This window comes from Manis pentadactyla, chromosome 8 (assembly GCF_030020395.1).
Source record: "Manis pentadactyla isolate mManPen7 chromosome 8, mManPen7.hap1, whole genome shotgun sequence".
Taxonomy (NCBI): domain Eukaryota; kingdom Metazoa; phylum Chordata; class Mammalia; order Pholidota; family Manidae; genus Manis; species Manis pentadactyla.
Genome location: NC_080026.1, coordinates 8,140,145 through 8,158,499, shown reverse-complemented (window position 1 = coordinate 8,158,499; position 18,355 = coordinate 8,140,145). Strand labels below are relative to the sequence as shown.

Genomic DNA, 18,355 nt, shown 5'->3' with positions numbered 1-18,355 from the left:
CCAGCACAGAAACTGACACAGTCTAGCAGCCAGCTGTGACGTCACTCACCACTCTGGACAATTCCCTCACACTTCTCAATCTCAACTCTCATTCCAGGGTGGGATGCTACCTCACAGCACTCAGTAGCTAGGACGCCTTCTCTTGAACAGTGCCTCACGACAACTGTACAGATTTTTCTTGGACTTCTATGATAGTCTTACTTCTAGTCTCTGTTCAGCCCGCCACTGTCATCCACCTGCTGCCACACAGCCCAATCCACCGAGCACAGGCCCTGAGAACACCGCACCACTGTTGCAAGGGCTCTGCTCTCCGCTCCTGCTCTCGTGTTACCGCGCTGTTTGGCTCCCAGGGCGGCTTACAGGGGTAACAGAGCGCCAGCTAGGATTTCTGTACTCAAATGCCAGCAGCAGCTGTAGGTTTCCCAAAGCCCCCCGAGGTCCTGGGAGCAAAGCAAGGGGAAAGGGCGACTGTAGGGTACTTTGGGTACCACTGTGACCTCTGAACCACAAGAAAACACAGCAGAATTCCGTATACCCTCTCAGAGACATGGAATTACAAGTTTCTGGTGGCCTACAACATTGCTGACTGGAAGCACATGAGATCCAATGAGTATGCCTACAAGTAGCTATTACCAACTGCTGGGGTGGGTACCTAGAAGTCCTTCCTTAATACCAAGTAATTGAAGAAACATAAGGGAGGCACATCTGAGTAAGGTTAAAAAGAGGAGAAAGCCTTTATCTATTATTATGATCAGTGGCTTTAGTATTAATATAGTATTGTTGCAGGGGGTTACTTCAGTGTTGCTATAGAACACCACCATTATTTGCATGACTGGATTATAAGCTGTCAGCATTGATCTTAGCCCTAGGGTTGGAAACATTTCAAGTTCACATAAAGAGAAAGGGTGAGCAATCAAGGCAGCGAGGTGTTTATTTCCACTTAAGAAATTAACCTATGCTATGTCTACAACACAAATTCTCCAAAGGATAAAGCCATTAGTTTGAGAATTAATTTATGCCCTTTTGAAGAATTTCCTTTCTCTAGAATTCACCATTCTAACAGCTTGATAAATATATAAACAACATAGCAAAATAGTTACAGTGTCTTTTCTGGAAAGAAAGGTACACTATGTAAAATTACGCCAAGCTCTTTATCTAATTATTTAATAATAGTAATTAAGTCAATCTTCAAACAATGAATCAAAATGCATATCTCTATATAACAAGGAAAGATAACATATAAAGTTGAAAACCTACTAACCTCAGACATTGCTATTTCAGTGAAGGTATTCAGCGCCTGCTCAACGTTAGATTTCTGTTTGGTAGCCAATAGGCAATAGTTTTCCATTATGCGAAGTTGTACATGACCCTCAACAGTCTGAGGTTTTAGTTCTTTAAGGAGTTTTTCTGCTGTTCTCACTGCTAATTGCACAGACTCTTGCTTCTCAGGTGAATTACTGTATGCAATTAAAAATAAATCTCTTATGTCTGTTACTCATAAGTAAAATTCATGGAGATTAGAATGAGCTCTAGAGTACATGGGCTCCCTTTTTGTCACCAATTTTAAAGCAAGCCTTCTGAAGATTGTCACTCATTCTCTTCTAGCACAAAACACAGTTCCAGTGCATTATATTTTAAACAAAATCAATAGTGCTTCAATAAAATACCATAAAATCTTTATTCACTTAGGATTGAAGACAAAAATTAGACAATATCTACACATGTAGTAACTGTTTCAACTAATAGACACTAGAATTCAGGATAAGTAGATTCAGATAATCATCACGTGGTGTATCTATTCAGAAAAGGAAAAGCAAGAAAGGAGGGAGAGAAATGTAACTACCCTTGTTAAAGTACCTACTGTGTACCAAAATTATGTATCTGTCAAAAGATTACAAACTTCAAGTGCAATAAACATCTGAATATTAAAAGGGAATTAAATTCTCAAAGCCCAAATACTAAAGCCATTGGTCTTCTCAGGCCTCAGTTAGGCGTTTATCTTCCCTAAAACATTCCCCATTGCTGGTTACCTTCTTTGAATTTCCCCTCCTTTCCCTTCTGTAACATTACGCAGTTTGGGTTCTCTTTCCACAACGGTGAATGTCCTTTCCTGACTTCTCTTCCTCTTCCAATCCCCTTAAAGTGTTACCATGCCCCAAATTTATTTTTCAAACTTCAGTTCCTACATTCTGTTTGCGAAGGTCATTCATGGCATCCCAACTATCCACTCCGAGCACGTCTCCCAAACCTGTATCTCCACCTGTGGCTTCCCTTCTGAGGTCTAGTTTCGTATTTTCAGCTACTTGCTGAAGATTTCCACAGGGATAACCTGTAGTTGCATAATAGTATGTTACCTTAACCTTTCTACAACAAACATAAAATAAACATGCCTCTCCTCTGCTGTAAAACTTCAATGGTTTCTATAATCCAACCCTTTAAACCGGACACTGAAACCTCTCGGCAATCCGGTTCTTGCTCTACACATCTCCTGACAGCTTTGTACAGCTGAGATTTCTATGAATTCTTCCAACACTTAATATCTATTTAACCCATTTCTGTTTTGTCAGAGACTGAACAGTTTCAGACATTGTCCTGCCTCCCAGGTAAATCACATGCTCCTCAAAGCAGAAACTACGTCTGACAACCATATACACTTCCATCCTTCCGCACTGTACCCTACCATGCCTTGCCCAATTCTGTGAAGACAAGCAGTAACCACAGGCTGGTAGAAATACTACCATTTACCAGGAGCTAACCACAGGAACTCTGAGGGCAGGTGGAGCTCAGGCCGAATCTTGCCTCCACCACTTAATAACTCTGCCACATCAGGCAAGTTAATTCTGAGCTTATTGCACAATAGTGTTGCAGAAAATAAATAAGATGCTGCACATAAAGTATAAAGCACAGGGGATGGCATATAACTATCATTTGTTAAGGAGTTACTATTATTGTGTAGACAATTTTTGCCAAAGAAATCAAATTTAAAAATTTATCCTGTTTTTTTACAGAGCAATTAGGAAAGCGTCTCCCTAAATGCTTGTTCCAATGTAGGAAACCTAAAAGCATTTTGTGCTTGTTTCAGAGGACAGTTATTCTAGGGAACAGACGAAAAAAAATTTTGATTTTTTTCATGACTTTTCATTAGTGCCATCCTAGAATTTAGTTTTTTAGAAGTTATCCTTGCTTATCAAAAAAAGAGATAAATTGTCAAACGCTACTCACCCCAGGTCTCCTTCCAGATTTTCAAATACTTCGCCTCCAACAGTTTCATTATCTGGATTCAAACAGATTTCTATCATATTGTAAAGGGCATTCTGGCCCCAGTCACCATCTTTTCGAGCTTTATTAAAATGTCGAAGGGCATCATTTGGTTCTCCAGTATGCCTTGTTAGATGTTAAAAAAAAAGTCACTTACTCTGATCACTTACTACAAACTGTTAAGTCATTTATCATCTGTTTGGTAAATAAAATTATCAATATATTTTAAAGTGTAGATGTATTTTAAAACAAAAAGTTTATTCTACTTCCTGTAATGGGAAAAAAGCTTTATGCAGGATTTATCTGCCAATAGACTTACCAAAGATACAGTCCTTTACAGTACTGAAACCCCGGCTCCGATTTTGCTCTGGAGTCACGTTTCTCAGCCATTACGAAAAACCTTGGGACATCCTCAAGTTTCCCACATCTTCTTAGGAGATCAATTAAACGAGAGAACGTCATATAGTTGTCTGGAAACAAAGAAGAGTTCACATATGGACCACATTTTTTTGTTTTGGAGGTTCTAATCTTACTTCATTCCAGTATAGTTTACTTCAAATCAAGTACAATTTATACTTAAGCAAAGGAGTGCCTTAGGAGTTCTAAGTCCCTAAAGAGGTTGTGTGGACAACTGAATGATCTACCATAGGAGAGAGTCTAGGGAGGTGTCTGGTCACAGTGACAGAAAGTTCTGCAAAGGCAAATTTATAAAAATGTACATTTGTTGAAATTTGACTTTCAGTCACTCCTGGGAGAAAGTCTCTGTGTAGACGATCTAAACTGTAACTGTAAAATTCAGGTGGACTGCTTTGGTTACACAGGGCAAGTCTGCCTCTGAGACCTCCTTTCCCACTACATAGAGGTAGGGAGGGGGTAAGAATGGTACATTTTGATGATGATGTTTGAGGTGGGCAATTAGAAATTTGAGTCTAGACTTTTCTTAACATGTGTATTTACCTAATATACTACACACTAGGTTACCATAATGTAACTTTAACATATTAGTCCCAGTATTAATCCTATTTTACCTTCAAGGGAAAAAGAATTAATGCATTTCTTTGGTCTCAGGTATAATTTACTGGCAGGTTCCTAGAAAGCCCTCCTCTCCCAATTCTATCCAATTCCTTCTTATCACTAAAATACTAAGTTTTGAGGGTAATTTAATAAGTTATTTCTTAAGATCATAAAAATAATGGACACTTTAGAAAACTGGAAAAAATACAGAAAAGTATAAGACAAAAATTATTCATATTTCCAATAGCTAGAGATTACCACGTGTTGGTATGTTTCCTTTCATATATTTATGAGTGAAAAATCAATCTATGAATATTTAAATATAAGCAAATAAGTATGTTTCTTGGTGTATGTATATATATACACATAAAGTTGAAGTCACACTATGGATTTTGATTCAACATTATACAGTAAACATTTCCCAATTGTCATTAAATGATTTTAATGGCTGTGTAATAGTCCATTATGTTGTTGGCTCATATTTTATTTTTCTGTAGTTGCATTTTTTAGGCGTTTGGGCTCTAAAGTTTCAGTTAGCACAGGGCTCATAGTAGATTTGTAAAAATCCTTGTTATATAAGCTATTCTGATCTATTTTGTAGGGTGAGTTAGACTTAAAATGCATAAACAAAGACTTTCTAGCCCAATTTATCCTTGATTCTGTATTCCAAGAAAAAAGATGCAGCAATTCCACTGATGGGTATAGACTCAAAAGAACTGAAAGCAGGGACTCACACAGATACGTGCACACCAGTGTTCACAGCAGCATCACTCACAACAGCTGAAGGCGGGAAAAAGCCAGATGTCCATCAACAGATGAATGAATGAACAAACTGTGCTATGTACATACAAGGGAGTATTATTCAACCTCTTAAAATAGGATAATATTGACCCTGAGAGAATACCGTGAAAATCAACTAAGATAAAGGCAAGAAAGAGCTTTAAAATTACACATTTCACTACTAATATTTACAACTGCAACAGTTCTGATAAAAACTAGAATGACTACCCTATAATGAAGTCACAGAATCTAGAACCTATAGTGGATAAGGCAGGATTAGGCAAGAAAGTGAAGGTTAAAATTTCTGGCCAAGATTTGTTTGGATGATATTGCTAATATGTGTGACGAATTATATTGCTAATATTATCTTAAGTCAACCTCGGTAGGCCAGTTTTTTGAAAAATTACCACCTTACAGTATTATTGAAATGTATTCATTATTAGATTCAAATTAGAATTACCACTGGTAGATCAAAGTGCTGTAACCTATCTTTTGGATAACCGTAAAATCTGACAGCAGGCAAGCTTTTGCACTTAAAGACTCTGTTGAAAACTGAAATGTACTACATTCTGAAAAAAACCTAGTCCATATTTATTGGCGGATGAGAAGATACCAAAATAATTGTATTATAATGGGATGCAGCATGAATGAAGTGCTATGGAGTTTGATGCACAGAAGTCCTAACTTTGCCTCGGGGAGGCGGGAAGGTTTCACGTAGGATCAGACCTTTAAGCAGACTGAAGGTCAGGAGGATCTTGCTAGACAGGCAGAAGCGTTACCAGCGGCAGATGGCATGAGCAGAGACAGAGCTGAGAAGAGTAACGGGCATGATAGAGAGCTCGATGTTATTAGATATTAAAGTGGAGGAAGAGGGGTAAGAAATACAAATGGAAGGATAATCTGGAGCCACATTATTATCAAAATAATGCTATGATTTTAGACTTTACCTTGGAGCACCATCCTAAATTTTAAGCAAAGGGATAGCTTTTGATTTTTAGTCCTTTGACAGTCCTATGATGGTGTGGAGCAGCAAGAATCTAGAGGCTAGATGATTAGTTGGGGAACTGCACTAGTCTGGGGAGCTGAGACAGAAATCTTAATCAGAGCAGTAGGCTAGGAGAAGATAGACGGGATGTGACAGCTAGCTATTAAGCAGACAGACTGACAGGACTTGTTAGTGTGAGGGAAAGGTCGAGAACTCAGATTTGATTTGGAGATTTCAAGACAGAAAAGGTGTAATTTGTCAGAGATCAGCAATTAGATCTGTAAGAAGAATTTTCTACTAGCGAGGTTAAGTCAAACTAGTACAATTCTGAAGTAAGCTAAAACACAGCCTTCATTTAAAGTATAAAGATGACCTATAACATACACATAAAGTAAATGTAGATGCATAGTTTTAGAATAATTTGGAAAAAACAAATCTGTGGATGAACTGTAAAGTCCTATTTGGAATAAAGCATAAAATGCAAGATAAAACATAGAACAGCACATAAACCATAAAAACTTACTTAAAATTTTCTATTTTTAAGGGACTTGGTATTTCATATTGATTAATTTATTCAGCCAATAAACCATTTACTCTGCACCATCTATGTGTCTGGCAATGTGTCTGATGCTGGGGATATAAAGTATGATGTGATCCCTGAAAATTGAGGAATTTGCAGGCTAAGAGAGAAAAGTGTGTGTGTGTGTGTGTGTGTGTGTGTGTGTGTGTGTGTGTGTTTCCAGTAACTCCTGGAAGAAGTAACAGAGGTTTGAAGTGATCCATGGTGAGGCTGACCAACTCATCCCAGTCTGCTGAGACTCTTTCGTTCAGCATTGAAGGTCCTGCATTCCAGGAGGTCCTTCAGTCTTGGGTAGTCAAGGTTGGTGGTCGCTGTGCTCAGCATCACATAAGGCCTCTTACAATGTTGGTGGTGACAGTAGGGATGCGGATTTTTACTTCTGGCACAGAGTGAGTATACTTTGGATTATGTTGGGAAAGACACAAAGGAAGGATAAGGAAGGCAAAGTGCATTACAGGCAAAAGGAAAAACACACACCTGAAGACCCGGAGGGGTGGTTGTATGTCATTTGGTATTTCTGTGGTACAAGGTCCTTACTCTGAATTTATAAAGGACTCATTTTATATTCATTTATGAACAGACAGTCCAAAACAAGTCTACTCGCCAATTTTACTAGTATCTACTTGGAAAAATTGCTGATGCCAAGGAACCTGGGTGAGACACAAGTCATATGATGGATGAGGGGCTTCTTCAAATCTACGTGAGGGCAATTCGGCCATCAGGGGCTTAGACATATTCACAAGGAAGAGGAGTCTCTAAAAGAGAACCCAGGTTGGCTCATTCACTTACAGGAACATGCTATAGCATGGGGCCACTTGGGACAGAGAGAATGCAAACATCAAGTGCTAGTCAGAGAAGGAGAAAAGGACAAGGCAGAGCCTAGAATCCAAGGTAGACATGGCAGGAAAAAAATGACTTCAGCCTCAAGAAAGTAAGAGTGGGGCTTGGGGAACTGAGGTGTGGGATGGGCCATATTTCGGTCTCAGAGTGAGCACAGGAAGTAGGATGTCACTGTGGTGACCCTCCTAATAACATCTGAGTATAAGCTGGAAAGGCCCAGGCGGGAAACAAGGCAGCCCCAGGAAGTCCAGAGGCAGGAGAAAAATTCACAAGGGCAGTTGGCATTTCCATAAAAACAGGATTTTTTCCTTCCAATGTCTGCTTCTCTCAGCTCCAAGTATTTCTATGCTACCTACTGGCAACGCACAGAAGGACAGGGTGATGAGGCCCCTGCGATCACCTCCGTGAGAGGACGGCTGAGGTTAGGGGGTGCTGGCAGCAGTGGTGGTGGAGAGTGACAGCAGTCCAGACATACTTGTCAAGGTGGCACCAGCACGGACGTGCTGACGGCCTGGACGTGGTACGTGACAGAAAGATGAGACAAAGGCGGCTGGGAAGGTCTGCGGCCTCACACTGAATGGTGATGCCATTCGCTAATGTGAGAAATGGAGAAGGAGCCGACCTGGAGGGAAGGAGAAGATCGAGTGTTCTATTCAGGACGTGGCGAGCTGCAGACACTCCCGGACAGCCGAGGGGGAGCGCAGCAGGCCGGGACGCATGCGCGTCAGACTGCAGAGGGACCTTCCCGAGACATCAGCGTGTACACAGCACAGAGCCATGGGCCTGATCAAGTCACCCAGCGGGGTGAATGTATGAAAAACACAGAGAAAGGTTTCAAAAGCTGAGATCTACAATATTCTGATATTTAAAAGACATAAAGGAGAAGATAAATTATAAAGGAGAGTTAAAGAGTGGACAGCTAGGAGAAGAAGAACCAGGTAAGCCCGGCACCCCAAAGACAAGTGCAGAAAGCCCTTCCCCGTGCAGGTGGGGAGAAGCTGTGCTCAATACAACAGGCCGGCGAGGAGACAATGGAGAACGGAACACTGAGCCGGCAGCACGGAGGGGACGCTGCACAGGTGCAGGAGTGCAGGAGGCAAAGTGAAGAAGGCACATATAAAGATTCTTCAGAGGAAATTTGCTGTAAAGGAAAACAGAGGAATTGAGCAGCCACCAGAAGTGAAGAGTAATTGGGAATTTAGAGTTAGTTTGCATTTTCTGAGGAATTTAAAGCAGGGAGATGTCACAGCATGTGTGTGTGCTGCCTGGGAAAACAGGGGTGGTGCAGGAGAAACGCTGACTGGAGGTGAAGGCAGCTTCCAGCGCCCACAGGGAGGGGCTGGCTGCGGGAGGGATGTGGGCCTGGGGAGGGCCCCGGTGGGGAGCAGGCCGGGCCTGACGGGAGGGCAGAGGTATTCCCTTCCAGGTGCTCATATATTCTCAGGGAAGCAGGGGGCAGGGTTTTAGCTGAGGATGAGGAGGGCAGAAAGGGTGCTGGAGGTTTGAGGAGAGAGGAGAAAGGGTAAAAAGTGCTGGAGTGAGTTCACTGTATGGTAGGAGTGTCAGGCAGGGGCCTGGGGTCCTAATTTAAACTGAGACCAGCCCACGGCGCTGCGTCTTCCTCGCAGCCATTGCAGCTGCTCAAGGGCAGGTGTGGAAGGAGCAGAGTTGGATTTGACCAGGGTTCGGGTTCTTCCAAGGAGCATAATAACCAAAAAGAGGAAAAAGGGATTTGATTGCATTGCAAGTATAACCAGTGGCTGTTTACCTGGTCTGCGTTCTAAAAGCTGTTGTAAATGAAACACGGCTTGTTCATAGTCCTGTTTTCTGAACATGATATCTGCCATCATCTATAAAGGTAAAAGTTGGTTCTAAAAATAGTGCCATGTATTTTACAAAGCATATTCCTCCCACCAGGATTAAGGGCTATGAACACACATGAAAAACAAGAAGAAGGCAACATTTTATAAAAAGGAGCTATTTAAAATTAAGGTACACCGTAAGCAGATAGCATCAAGATCAGTTTAACGGAAGATAATCAAGGATGTACAATAAACAGCGCTATTCACAAAACTATATTTTTAGCAGAAAATATGTTTCAAGTGGTTATTTTAAAAACAGAGATTTGAAAGGAATTACATATTTTATGTGCTATCATAGAAAAGATGGCCTAAAATGACAACTAGAAGACTTAAAAAAAAAAAGCACACTTCAAACCTAAATATTTCAATGGAATTTAAGATAAAACCTCCTGAGATTGTCTCACTGTGTGTTTTAAAAGGGAGACCTCTTACATTTCTTTCTAGTTATAATAACAACTTTGAATGAACCTCACAAACCATTATCTATGTAGCTGTTTGAAAACTAATACATACCTCAACCCAGGTAAAAATGCAAAAGAGAGGCCAAACTATGTAAAACAGACCATCTAAGAATGATACATGAAGTTGTCCCTGTGACTGAAGTCCCACTGAAACTTTTAAAGTAGTTCAGCATGTCTGAGTAAGTACTTAAAAGATAATCTTCAGCATATGATAGCTTTACCACATGAACTCCTCCTGACCACGCATCCTCTTAGGCATAAAGAAAAATTAACTAGGCCCCAAAGGGCAAGGGAAGGCCTGACTTAGGTTTACCATTCTTATAAAATAAAAAGATTCTTGGCCTTTATTGGTAAAATGTGCTAATACTGTTAAAAATATTATTCCTTCCAAAAGCTGACATGAGCTAGCCCTCTCTCATCTAGTATTAGTTTTATCCAGTAAAATCTGAAACTTCCACATGGAATATAAAACACAACTGTCTCCATGGCACAGAAGTCTCTTGGACCAACCATGGTGGCAGCCTCATTGTCCTGGTCGCTCTGGAGCAGGAGAGCGCAGTGCCGCAGGCAGGCCTCGGGGTCGTCCTGTGCCAGGTATAACCGCGCCAGCTCCAGCATCACCTACAGAGGAGAAGGGCAAGACCAACAGGAAGGGAGTAAGGAGAATGTCTGGACACAGATTTAAACTTCTGGGACCAAAAGTTATTGCAATAAAAATGCCAAGGTTGATAGGCAGAAAAACTATAGGCAAGCTTGTTTCAATTTTCTCTTATACTGGAACAAAATGGTAAATCAGGTGGTAACACACTAAAAAGAAGAGAGACACAGAGCATTGTGAAAAGAATACTGATCTTAAATGGAGAGATTAGACTGTAGTCCCCGCGCTCCGTGATGGGGCCAGGTCCCTATTACCTCTCTCAAACTGTTTTCTCATTTGAAAAGTAAAAAGCTTGAAGCAGATAATCTCTAAGGCATGCTTCAGCTTTAAAACTGAAAACGTTCGATCTTAAACTTTAAATTCTAGCATATGGTTGTCTTTTGTTCTACATCACTTATTAAGTATGCCACCATGTATTAGGGTGTTCTTAAAAATATTTAGTCATCTATGAAGATGAGAAAGTAACAACATTTTAATTATAGAAGCAGGCATGTCTTAAGTTTTCTACACCAGTATTATCTTTATATTTATTCTGCTGCTGTGCCATGTGAGGTAAGATTCAGTGTCATTACTTTTGAATATCCAGCACCAAACAGCAATTGAAATAAAGACGTGTACAAGAGCTCCTTAGTAAACTGAACTGTATCATCTAGATCCAGATTTATTTGAGGTTGAGAAATTGTTTTCAAGTAACTATTAAGACCCAGATGAATATTAAAAAAAAAAACAACACAGAGCTTGCATACTTACTTTACATCACTTCTTCCATAATTTTTGGACTTAAACATTAAGTTTAATCATGTGTTTTGAAGGATTTCTAGAAACAATATTGATCTTCTAACTTATATTTTTGTCAATTTCTTTTTTTATAAATAAACTGGTAAGAATTTTACATGTGGGGAAATGAGATGACGTGTGGAATAGAAGGTGCTTAAAATTTTACGAAGGTATGACCTTGTTATCTGTTTCCCGATGAACAAGGGCCTCTCTGTAAAACTTGATTGCTTTTTCACAGTCTCGCTGAGCTACAGAATGTTTTGCAATCTCTGCACAAATTTCAGCTGCTAAATGTTTCTGTGCAGGAGCTGCATCTGGCTGTTCCATCTGAACACGTTTTAGTACCCGAGCTTGTAATTCCAGAGCCTAAAAAAAAGATAAAAAGGAATGTAAAAAGAAACAGAAAAGAAAGTAAACAATTCTCTATAACTGACAATACAGAGTAATTTTTCAGAAGATTTATGTAAGCTTTACTGGTCCTTAATCTAACAAAGCCTGATCCAAGGAGAAGGTCTTAATAGAGGTCTTAAACATGCACTTCTTTGCAGATGAGCCAGCACGCACCTACCTCTCCCCCTGCAGAACTATAAAATTAGTCTTTTCCTGCTGTTATCAAGATATGTACAGGAAGCTCCCTAAGGGAAATGTAGCCATGAAACAAGTATTTGGAAAAGATGTCTAGGGGCGGTTGTTAAATACATGAAAATTTAAAATGTCTATATAATAATAAAATAGTATCTAAAAGTTATAAATCAAATATTGGCAGGTTTCAGGCAGCAAATACATCCATATATTGTTGATTGCATATGTATTAGTCCACTCTTTCTGGGGCATATGCTAGCAAAACATGCTAACTTGATAAAATTAACCAGGCTGTTGAACCGAATTATTCCACTCTTGGGAAGGTCCTAAGGACATTACTTAGGAGGACAAAAGAAAAACAGAACAACAAAAGAAAACCAAAAGATCTGGAAGCATCCCAAACGTCTAATGATGGGGAAATGGCTAACTGACTGATGGTGTGTATATATACATACAGTCCTACACTATGCACTGACACCCTGACAGGAGGGAGGGGTCTCCTTCAGGGCAAGAATGTAGATTTTGTTGCTAAATTTTACAAGAATATCAATCAACCTTTTCATCCACTTATCTGGGTACCTTCCTTTAATAAGTGACAGAATTCCTGTGCCTTTAGGCCTTCACAATAAAACTGAACTTTGAGCCAGAGACAATCGTGCCTGCATCCGCCACACGATGCTACACGCAAGGAGCCCCTCTGGGACTCCAATCAGAATGCTGGCTGACAACTGGTATTTGGTGAAGATGGTTTAAAGCTGCCTATTTTTTGGAACCATGGGTTATAACATTAATTTACAGTGTCTTAATAAGCATTCTGTTGGAAATGGAAAGAAAAAGGAATAGAAGTATTAAGTGTATTTAGTATGTGGTAAAGGAGTTATTTCAGAAGTCTGAAAGTTTTAGAAAGTAAAATTAGAAAGACTCTGGGTTTCCCTAACTTTACCAATTCTGCCACTGCCTAAACTGTTTGGCAACTATGCAAAAGTACTATGACGGAACTCCTAAGTTCCACAATGAGGAGAATTAAGTCAATAAATGGTTGATGGATAAATTAATTTAAAATATCAGAAACCTTGATTACACTTATTGTTTGAATTTTGCCCCAAGATTTGTCTTTTGGAGGTCATGCTGCAACTGGGGAGAATTTTACAGCTCTTTAAATTTTATTAAAGATGACTAATCCCTGTGCCATAACATACAGACTTAAAACTGAATTTCGTTTGTTGGCAGGGTCTAGTCAGGATACGCCATTTGCTCTTTTTCTAGTGTCGCTTCATGTGTCTGCTTAGATAACAGAAGCTCATGCGACCAGGGTGGCTGAAATTAATGATATTTATAAAGGGGTGAAGGAAGCCAAATTCACTTCTAAAATGTTTAAAAGTCTAAATTTACCAAAATTACACTTTCCTTGCAGCTAACAGTAGTTAACCTAGGGTTAGGTGCAATTCTCTCTCACGTGATTCAGAAAATAGGGATAAAACATATCAACAATTAAGGATATTAACCTTGTTGAAGATTATGTATTTTAATGATACCATAAGGTTACATGGGAATCACAGAAATCTAAGAGTCCAGGCTCAATTTATTCACAAGAACAAAGAAGTTATTGGACATCACCTATACATATTTATAAACACACACACACCATTAGTTCATGCTCAAAATCAAAGTATTTGATAAATTATTTGCAGAATACAGAATTCTTCTGAGTATACAAACATCAGGTAAAAAGGGAGCAAGGAGTATGGTGGTCTGGGAAGAACGCAGGATTAGCGGTGGGGTGTTCTATTTTCTACTTCAAACTCAGAGACCATGGGGGCAAATAATTAACACACTTGACATAATCTGCATATATTGAGCCAAGCACTTAGTAATGCTACAAGCATATTCTTTCAAACCCACATGGGAACTTTGCCAAAACTGATTATAACGTAGGTCATAATGAAAGCTTTAACAGATTTCAAAGGATCACAATATGTATTTGACTACAATGGAATTAAACTAGAAATCAGTATCAAAGATAACAAGAAAATCAGAACTGCCTGGAAATTTAACACTACACTTTTAAATGACTCCCAGGTCAAAGAAGCAAAAGTAGAAATGAGAAACTATTATGGGGGACATAGCTAAAGTAGGGCTTAGAGAGAAATTTATCACTTTAAATGAATAAGAAAAGAGCAAAGGCTAAAAACCCATAACCTAACATACTATTTCAATAAAGTATAAAAAGATCAGCAAACCAAATCAAAAGGAAGTAGAAGAAACTAATTAATAAGGTAAAAAGAAAATATTTAATGGAGACAGGAAAGGCAAAAGTTAGTTCTTTGAAAATATAAAGACAATAAACCTTTGGCATAATTGATCATTAATAATAAAAGGAATATAAAATAACCAGCATCAGGATTATGAAAGAAGACATTTTTACAGCACTGTGCAGACATTCAACAGAGGACATAATGAACAAATTTATGTCAATAAATTTGACAATTAAAGAAATGAACAAATTACTTAAAAATATAGTTATCCAAACTAACATAAGCAGAAATCTAGAAGTGATCAGTCTGACATCCATTAAGAGTTTTCCATCAAAAGAACCTTGAGGTCCCTCTGAATAGCCAAAGCAATCCTGAGAAAGAACAAAACTTCGGGATTACACTCCCTGACTTCAAGCTCTACTGCAGGGCCACAGTAATTAAAACAATTTGGTACCAGCAAAAGAACAGACCCATAAATAAATGGAACAGAATAGAGAGCCCAGATATAAACCCATACATATATAGTCAATTAATAAATGCTAAAGGAGCCATAAATATACAATGGGGAAAAGACAGCCTCTTCAATAACTGATGCTGGGAAAACTAGACAACTACATATAAGAGAATGAAACTGGATTATTCTCTAACTCCACACACAGAAGTAAACTCAAAATGGATCAAAGACCTGAATGAAGGTCATGGAACCATAAAACTCTTAGAAGAAAACATAGGCAAAAATCTCTTGAATATAAACATGAGCAATTTTTTCCTAGACACATCTCTCCTCAGGCAAGGGAAACAATTAAAAATGAACAGTGGGACTACATCAAACTAAAAAGCTTCTGACACCAGAAGCAGAACAAAAAGGCATCCTACAGTATGGGAGAATATATTCACAAACAACTCATCTGATAAGGGGTTAACATCCAAAAATAATTAAAGAACTCATATGCTTCAACACCCAAAAGACACATAATCTGATTAAAAAACGGGCAGAAGACCTGAACAGACACTTCTCCAAAGAAGAAATACAGATGGCCAACAGGCACATAAAAAGATGCTCCACATCACTAATAATCAGGGAAATGCAAATTAAAACAACAATGAGATATCACCTCAGACCAGTTAGGATGGCCATCATCCAAAAGACAAACAACAACAAATGTTGGTGAGGATGTGGAGAAAGGGGAACCCTCCTACACTGCTGGTGGGAATGTAAATTGGTACAACTGCTGTGGAAAGCAATATAGAGGTTCCTCAAAAACTAAAAATACAAATACCATTTGACCCAGTAATTCCACTCCTAGGAATTTACCCAAAGAAAACAAAATCCCTGATATGAAGACATATGCACCTCTATATTTATCACTGCATTATTTACAATAGCCAAGATATGGAAGGAACCTAAGTGTCCATCAGTAGATGAATAGATAAAGAAGATGTGGTACATATACAAAATGGAATATTATTCCGCCTTTTAAAGAAATCCTCCCATTTGCAACATGGATGGATCTGGAGGGTTTTATGCTTAGTGAAATAAGCCAGGCAGAGAAAGACAAATACCAAATGATTTCACTTATTTGTGGAGTATAAAAACAAAGCAAAACAGAAGGAACAAAATAGCAGTAGACTCACAGACTCGGAGAAGGGACTAGTGAAGACCAAGGAGGGGGAGTTGGTGAGGAGGGGGAGGGGGAAGGGGATCAAAGGGCACAGTAATTGGCAGTCACAATGTAGGCTGGTCACAGGGATGGTAGTACAGCACAGAGAATACAGTTAATGGTTCTGTAACATCTAAGTTAATGGACAGTGACCACACTGGAGGGGTGAGGACTTAATAATATGGTAACTGCTGAAACACTGTGTTGTATATTTGAAATATTAGATTGTCTATCAATGACACTTAAAAAAGAAAAAAAAGAACCTTGACATCCCAATGGTTTTAATATTGAATTGCCCAAACAGTAATGGCCCTAGTCTTAGAGACCAATCTGTCTCATGAACATAAATGCACAAATCTTGAACAAAATATTAGCAACACCTTTAAATTCCAGAAATGTGTTTTTTTAAAAAATCACAAAGAAGTGGCATTTATTTCAGGAATACAAGGGTGGCTTAACATTTGAAAAATCAATCCATTTAATATACCATATTAACAGAAAAAAAAACAAAACAGGAAAGTCACATGACCATAACACATAACTACACAGAGAGTGGAGTAGATAAAATTTAATTACTTATAAAAAAAATTGTTAGCAAACTAGAAATGGAAAGACATCAAGAAACATCATTCACTTAGGACTATATTTAAGGAAATGTGTGTAAAATCTCTACATAGAAACCACAAAATATTAAGAGAAATTAAAGAAGATACAAATAAGTGGAAGAAGACAAAAGTGAGTTCAAATCCTGCCTATGACACTAGTCATGTGAATTCACACAACTATTAAACTGAGCTTCCTCAGATGTAAAATAGGATTAAATATATAAACCCTAATTGGTATAATAATTAGCAATTATATGTTTAAAGAGTACAACCTATTGGACTTAACAGTTTTTCTATTTTGACTTAATTTCCTGTGACAGCTGGGCAGAAAGAGACTGTCTTCCTCTTATCTGTGCATATTCAATTCTGCGTCCATCCCACATCCAGGAACTACTCTCAGACGAATGTGTTTACCTGTTGTAACGAATTGATTGCATCACCAGGTCTTTCCATTTTACTATAAACTTTTGCTAGAAGAACTTGAGAACGTCCATCCTCCATGAGAGCTGACAGTTCATTTACTATTAAAGAAGAAAATATGTTGGGGAAAATAATCATTTTAAATAAATGATTAGATTTTTCTACAAGTTTTAAAACTAGTCTTTGAGAGAGAATGATTTTGAACAGTACTGAATAAAGTCAAAAATTTTTCAGTCAGTTAATTGAAGAATGGCCAAATTAAAAAGAAGATTTAGGATAAAGACTAGCTGGAATAAAATATAAAGAACTGGATAACAACTGAGGGTTTTTCTTAGGCATATATAAGAGGGAACAATGTAACAACACAAACGATTTCAATTTCCATTCTTAAGGGGATAAACATTTCTGTCTGTTGAAGTTGTTGAAGAGCCAGATAGAGTACTTGCCACATGCTACTATGATAACTGCTATTTTTTAAATACTAGGTACTTGATAAGCAATACAGTACAGTCATTAAAAATACTGACTTTGATATTCAACCTGCCTGGTTTCAAATCCAGGCTTTATCACTTACTGGCTATTTAACTCTGACCAAAGTACTTATCCATTCTGTGCCTCTCTTTCATCTGTAAAATAGGGGAAATAACAGTATCTATCTTATAGGGCTATTGAAAAGTTAAAAAAGTTATTAAGTAAGTTAATATCTGCAACACAATTAAAACCTAGTACATGGTAACTGTTTTTTAATTTTTGATATTATCATTTTGTGACCTTCAGTAATAAAGAACCCTAGATAACTAACAAAAACATGTTTCTTCCACTATTTTTTGAGTGTATGGTCCATGCCATGCTCTGTTTGAAGTAATTTATATACATTCTTTCTGCAAAATCTCAACTTGAAAGGCAGGTTTTGTTATTACTCTTTCGCAGGTCAAAGAAGTTGTCAGATGGTACCAAAAACACTTTTTAGCAAATGCACTCAAAATTGGGAGAATTTAAATTCCAACTTCATCAAAGCTAAATTATACTGCCACTTTGGAAGTAACAGAAAACTTAGAGGGGGCTTGCCTTATCATGTATCCAAACATATTTTAAAGCTCCAATGAACATGTCATTGGTAAAAGAAAAGTAACTCAGTGCAACAAAACAAAGACTTAGAAACAAATTTGTGTTTATTATATGATAAAAGTAGCCTTTCAATCAATGGCACTGAAGTAAAATTAGCTATTCATTTGGGAAACTATATAGCAAAAATTGCATGTGGATTAGAGGACATGGATTAATGTTCTCCATTATAAAAAATAAAACTACAAAAATTCCAGAAAATACAAGGAAATACTTTTTATAATGTTAGAGTTAGGGAAGATTTTTCTAAGTGTGATAGGAAATTCAGAGTTCACAAAAAGAAAAGACGTGGCAGGTGTTACACGTTAATTAAATATTCTACTTGACTAAGGAAATGATAAACAAATTTGATAAAAATAATAAGGGATGGCTTGAAAGAAAACATCTGCAACATGAATAACAGGTAATAGATTAATGAATCATAAGTAAAGGATTAAAGACAAAGGGTATGAATGAAAAATTCCTACAAGAAAACAGGATCCATAGACATAA

At 38.0% G+C, this 18,355-nt stretch overlaps 1 protein-coding gene across 2 annotated transcripts in view; it reads right to left on the bottom strand.

Moving 5' to 3' along the window:
* The window catches only part of TTC21B (tetratricopeptide repeat domain 21B), a 62,228-nt gene that overhangs the window by 10,857 nt on the left and 33,016 nt on the right, over positions 1-18,355 (bottom strand). The window contains exons 19-25 of one of the 2 annotated variants that reach the window (XM_036884383.2): positions 16,733-16,839; positions 11,393-11,581; positions 10,291-10,401; positions 9,226-9,307; positions 3,578-3,728; positions 3,223-3,384; positions 1,262-1,457 (exon numbers count right to left, since the gene is read on the bottom strand). In XM_036884383.2, coding sequence (XP_036740278.2) covers positions 1,262-1,457; positions 3,223-3,384; positions 3,578-3,728; positions 9,226-9,307; positions 10,291-10,401; positions 11,393-11,581; positions 16,733-16,839 — 998 coding nt within the window. The remainder of the gene's footprint in view (positions 1-1,261; positions 1,458-3,222; positions 3,385-3,577; positions 3,729-9,225; positions 9,308-10,290; positions 10,402-11,392; positions 11,582-16,732; positions 16,840-18,355) is intronic. The other variant, XR_008998807.1, reaches the window with a different exon arrangement.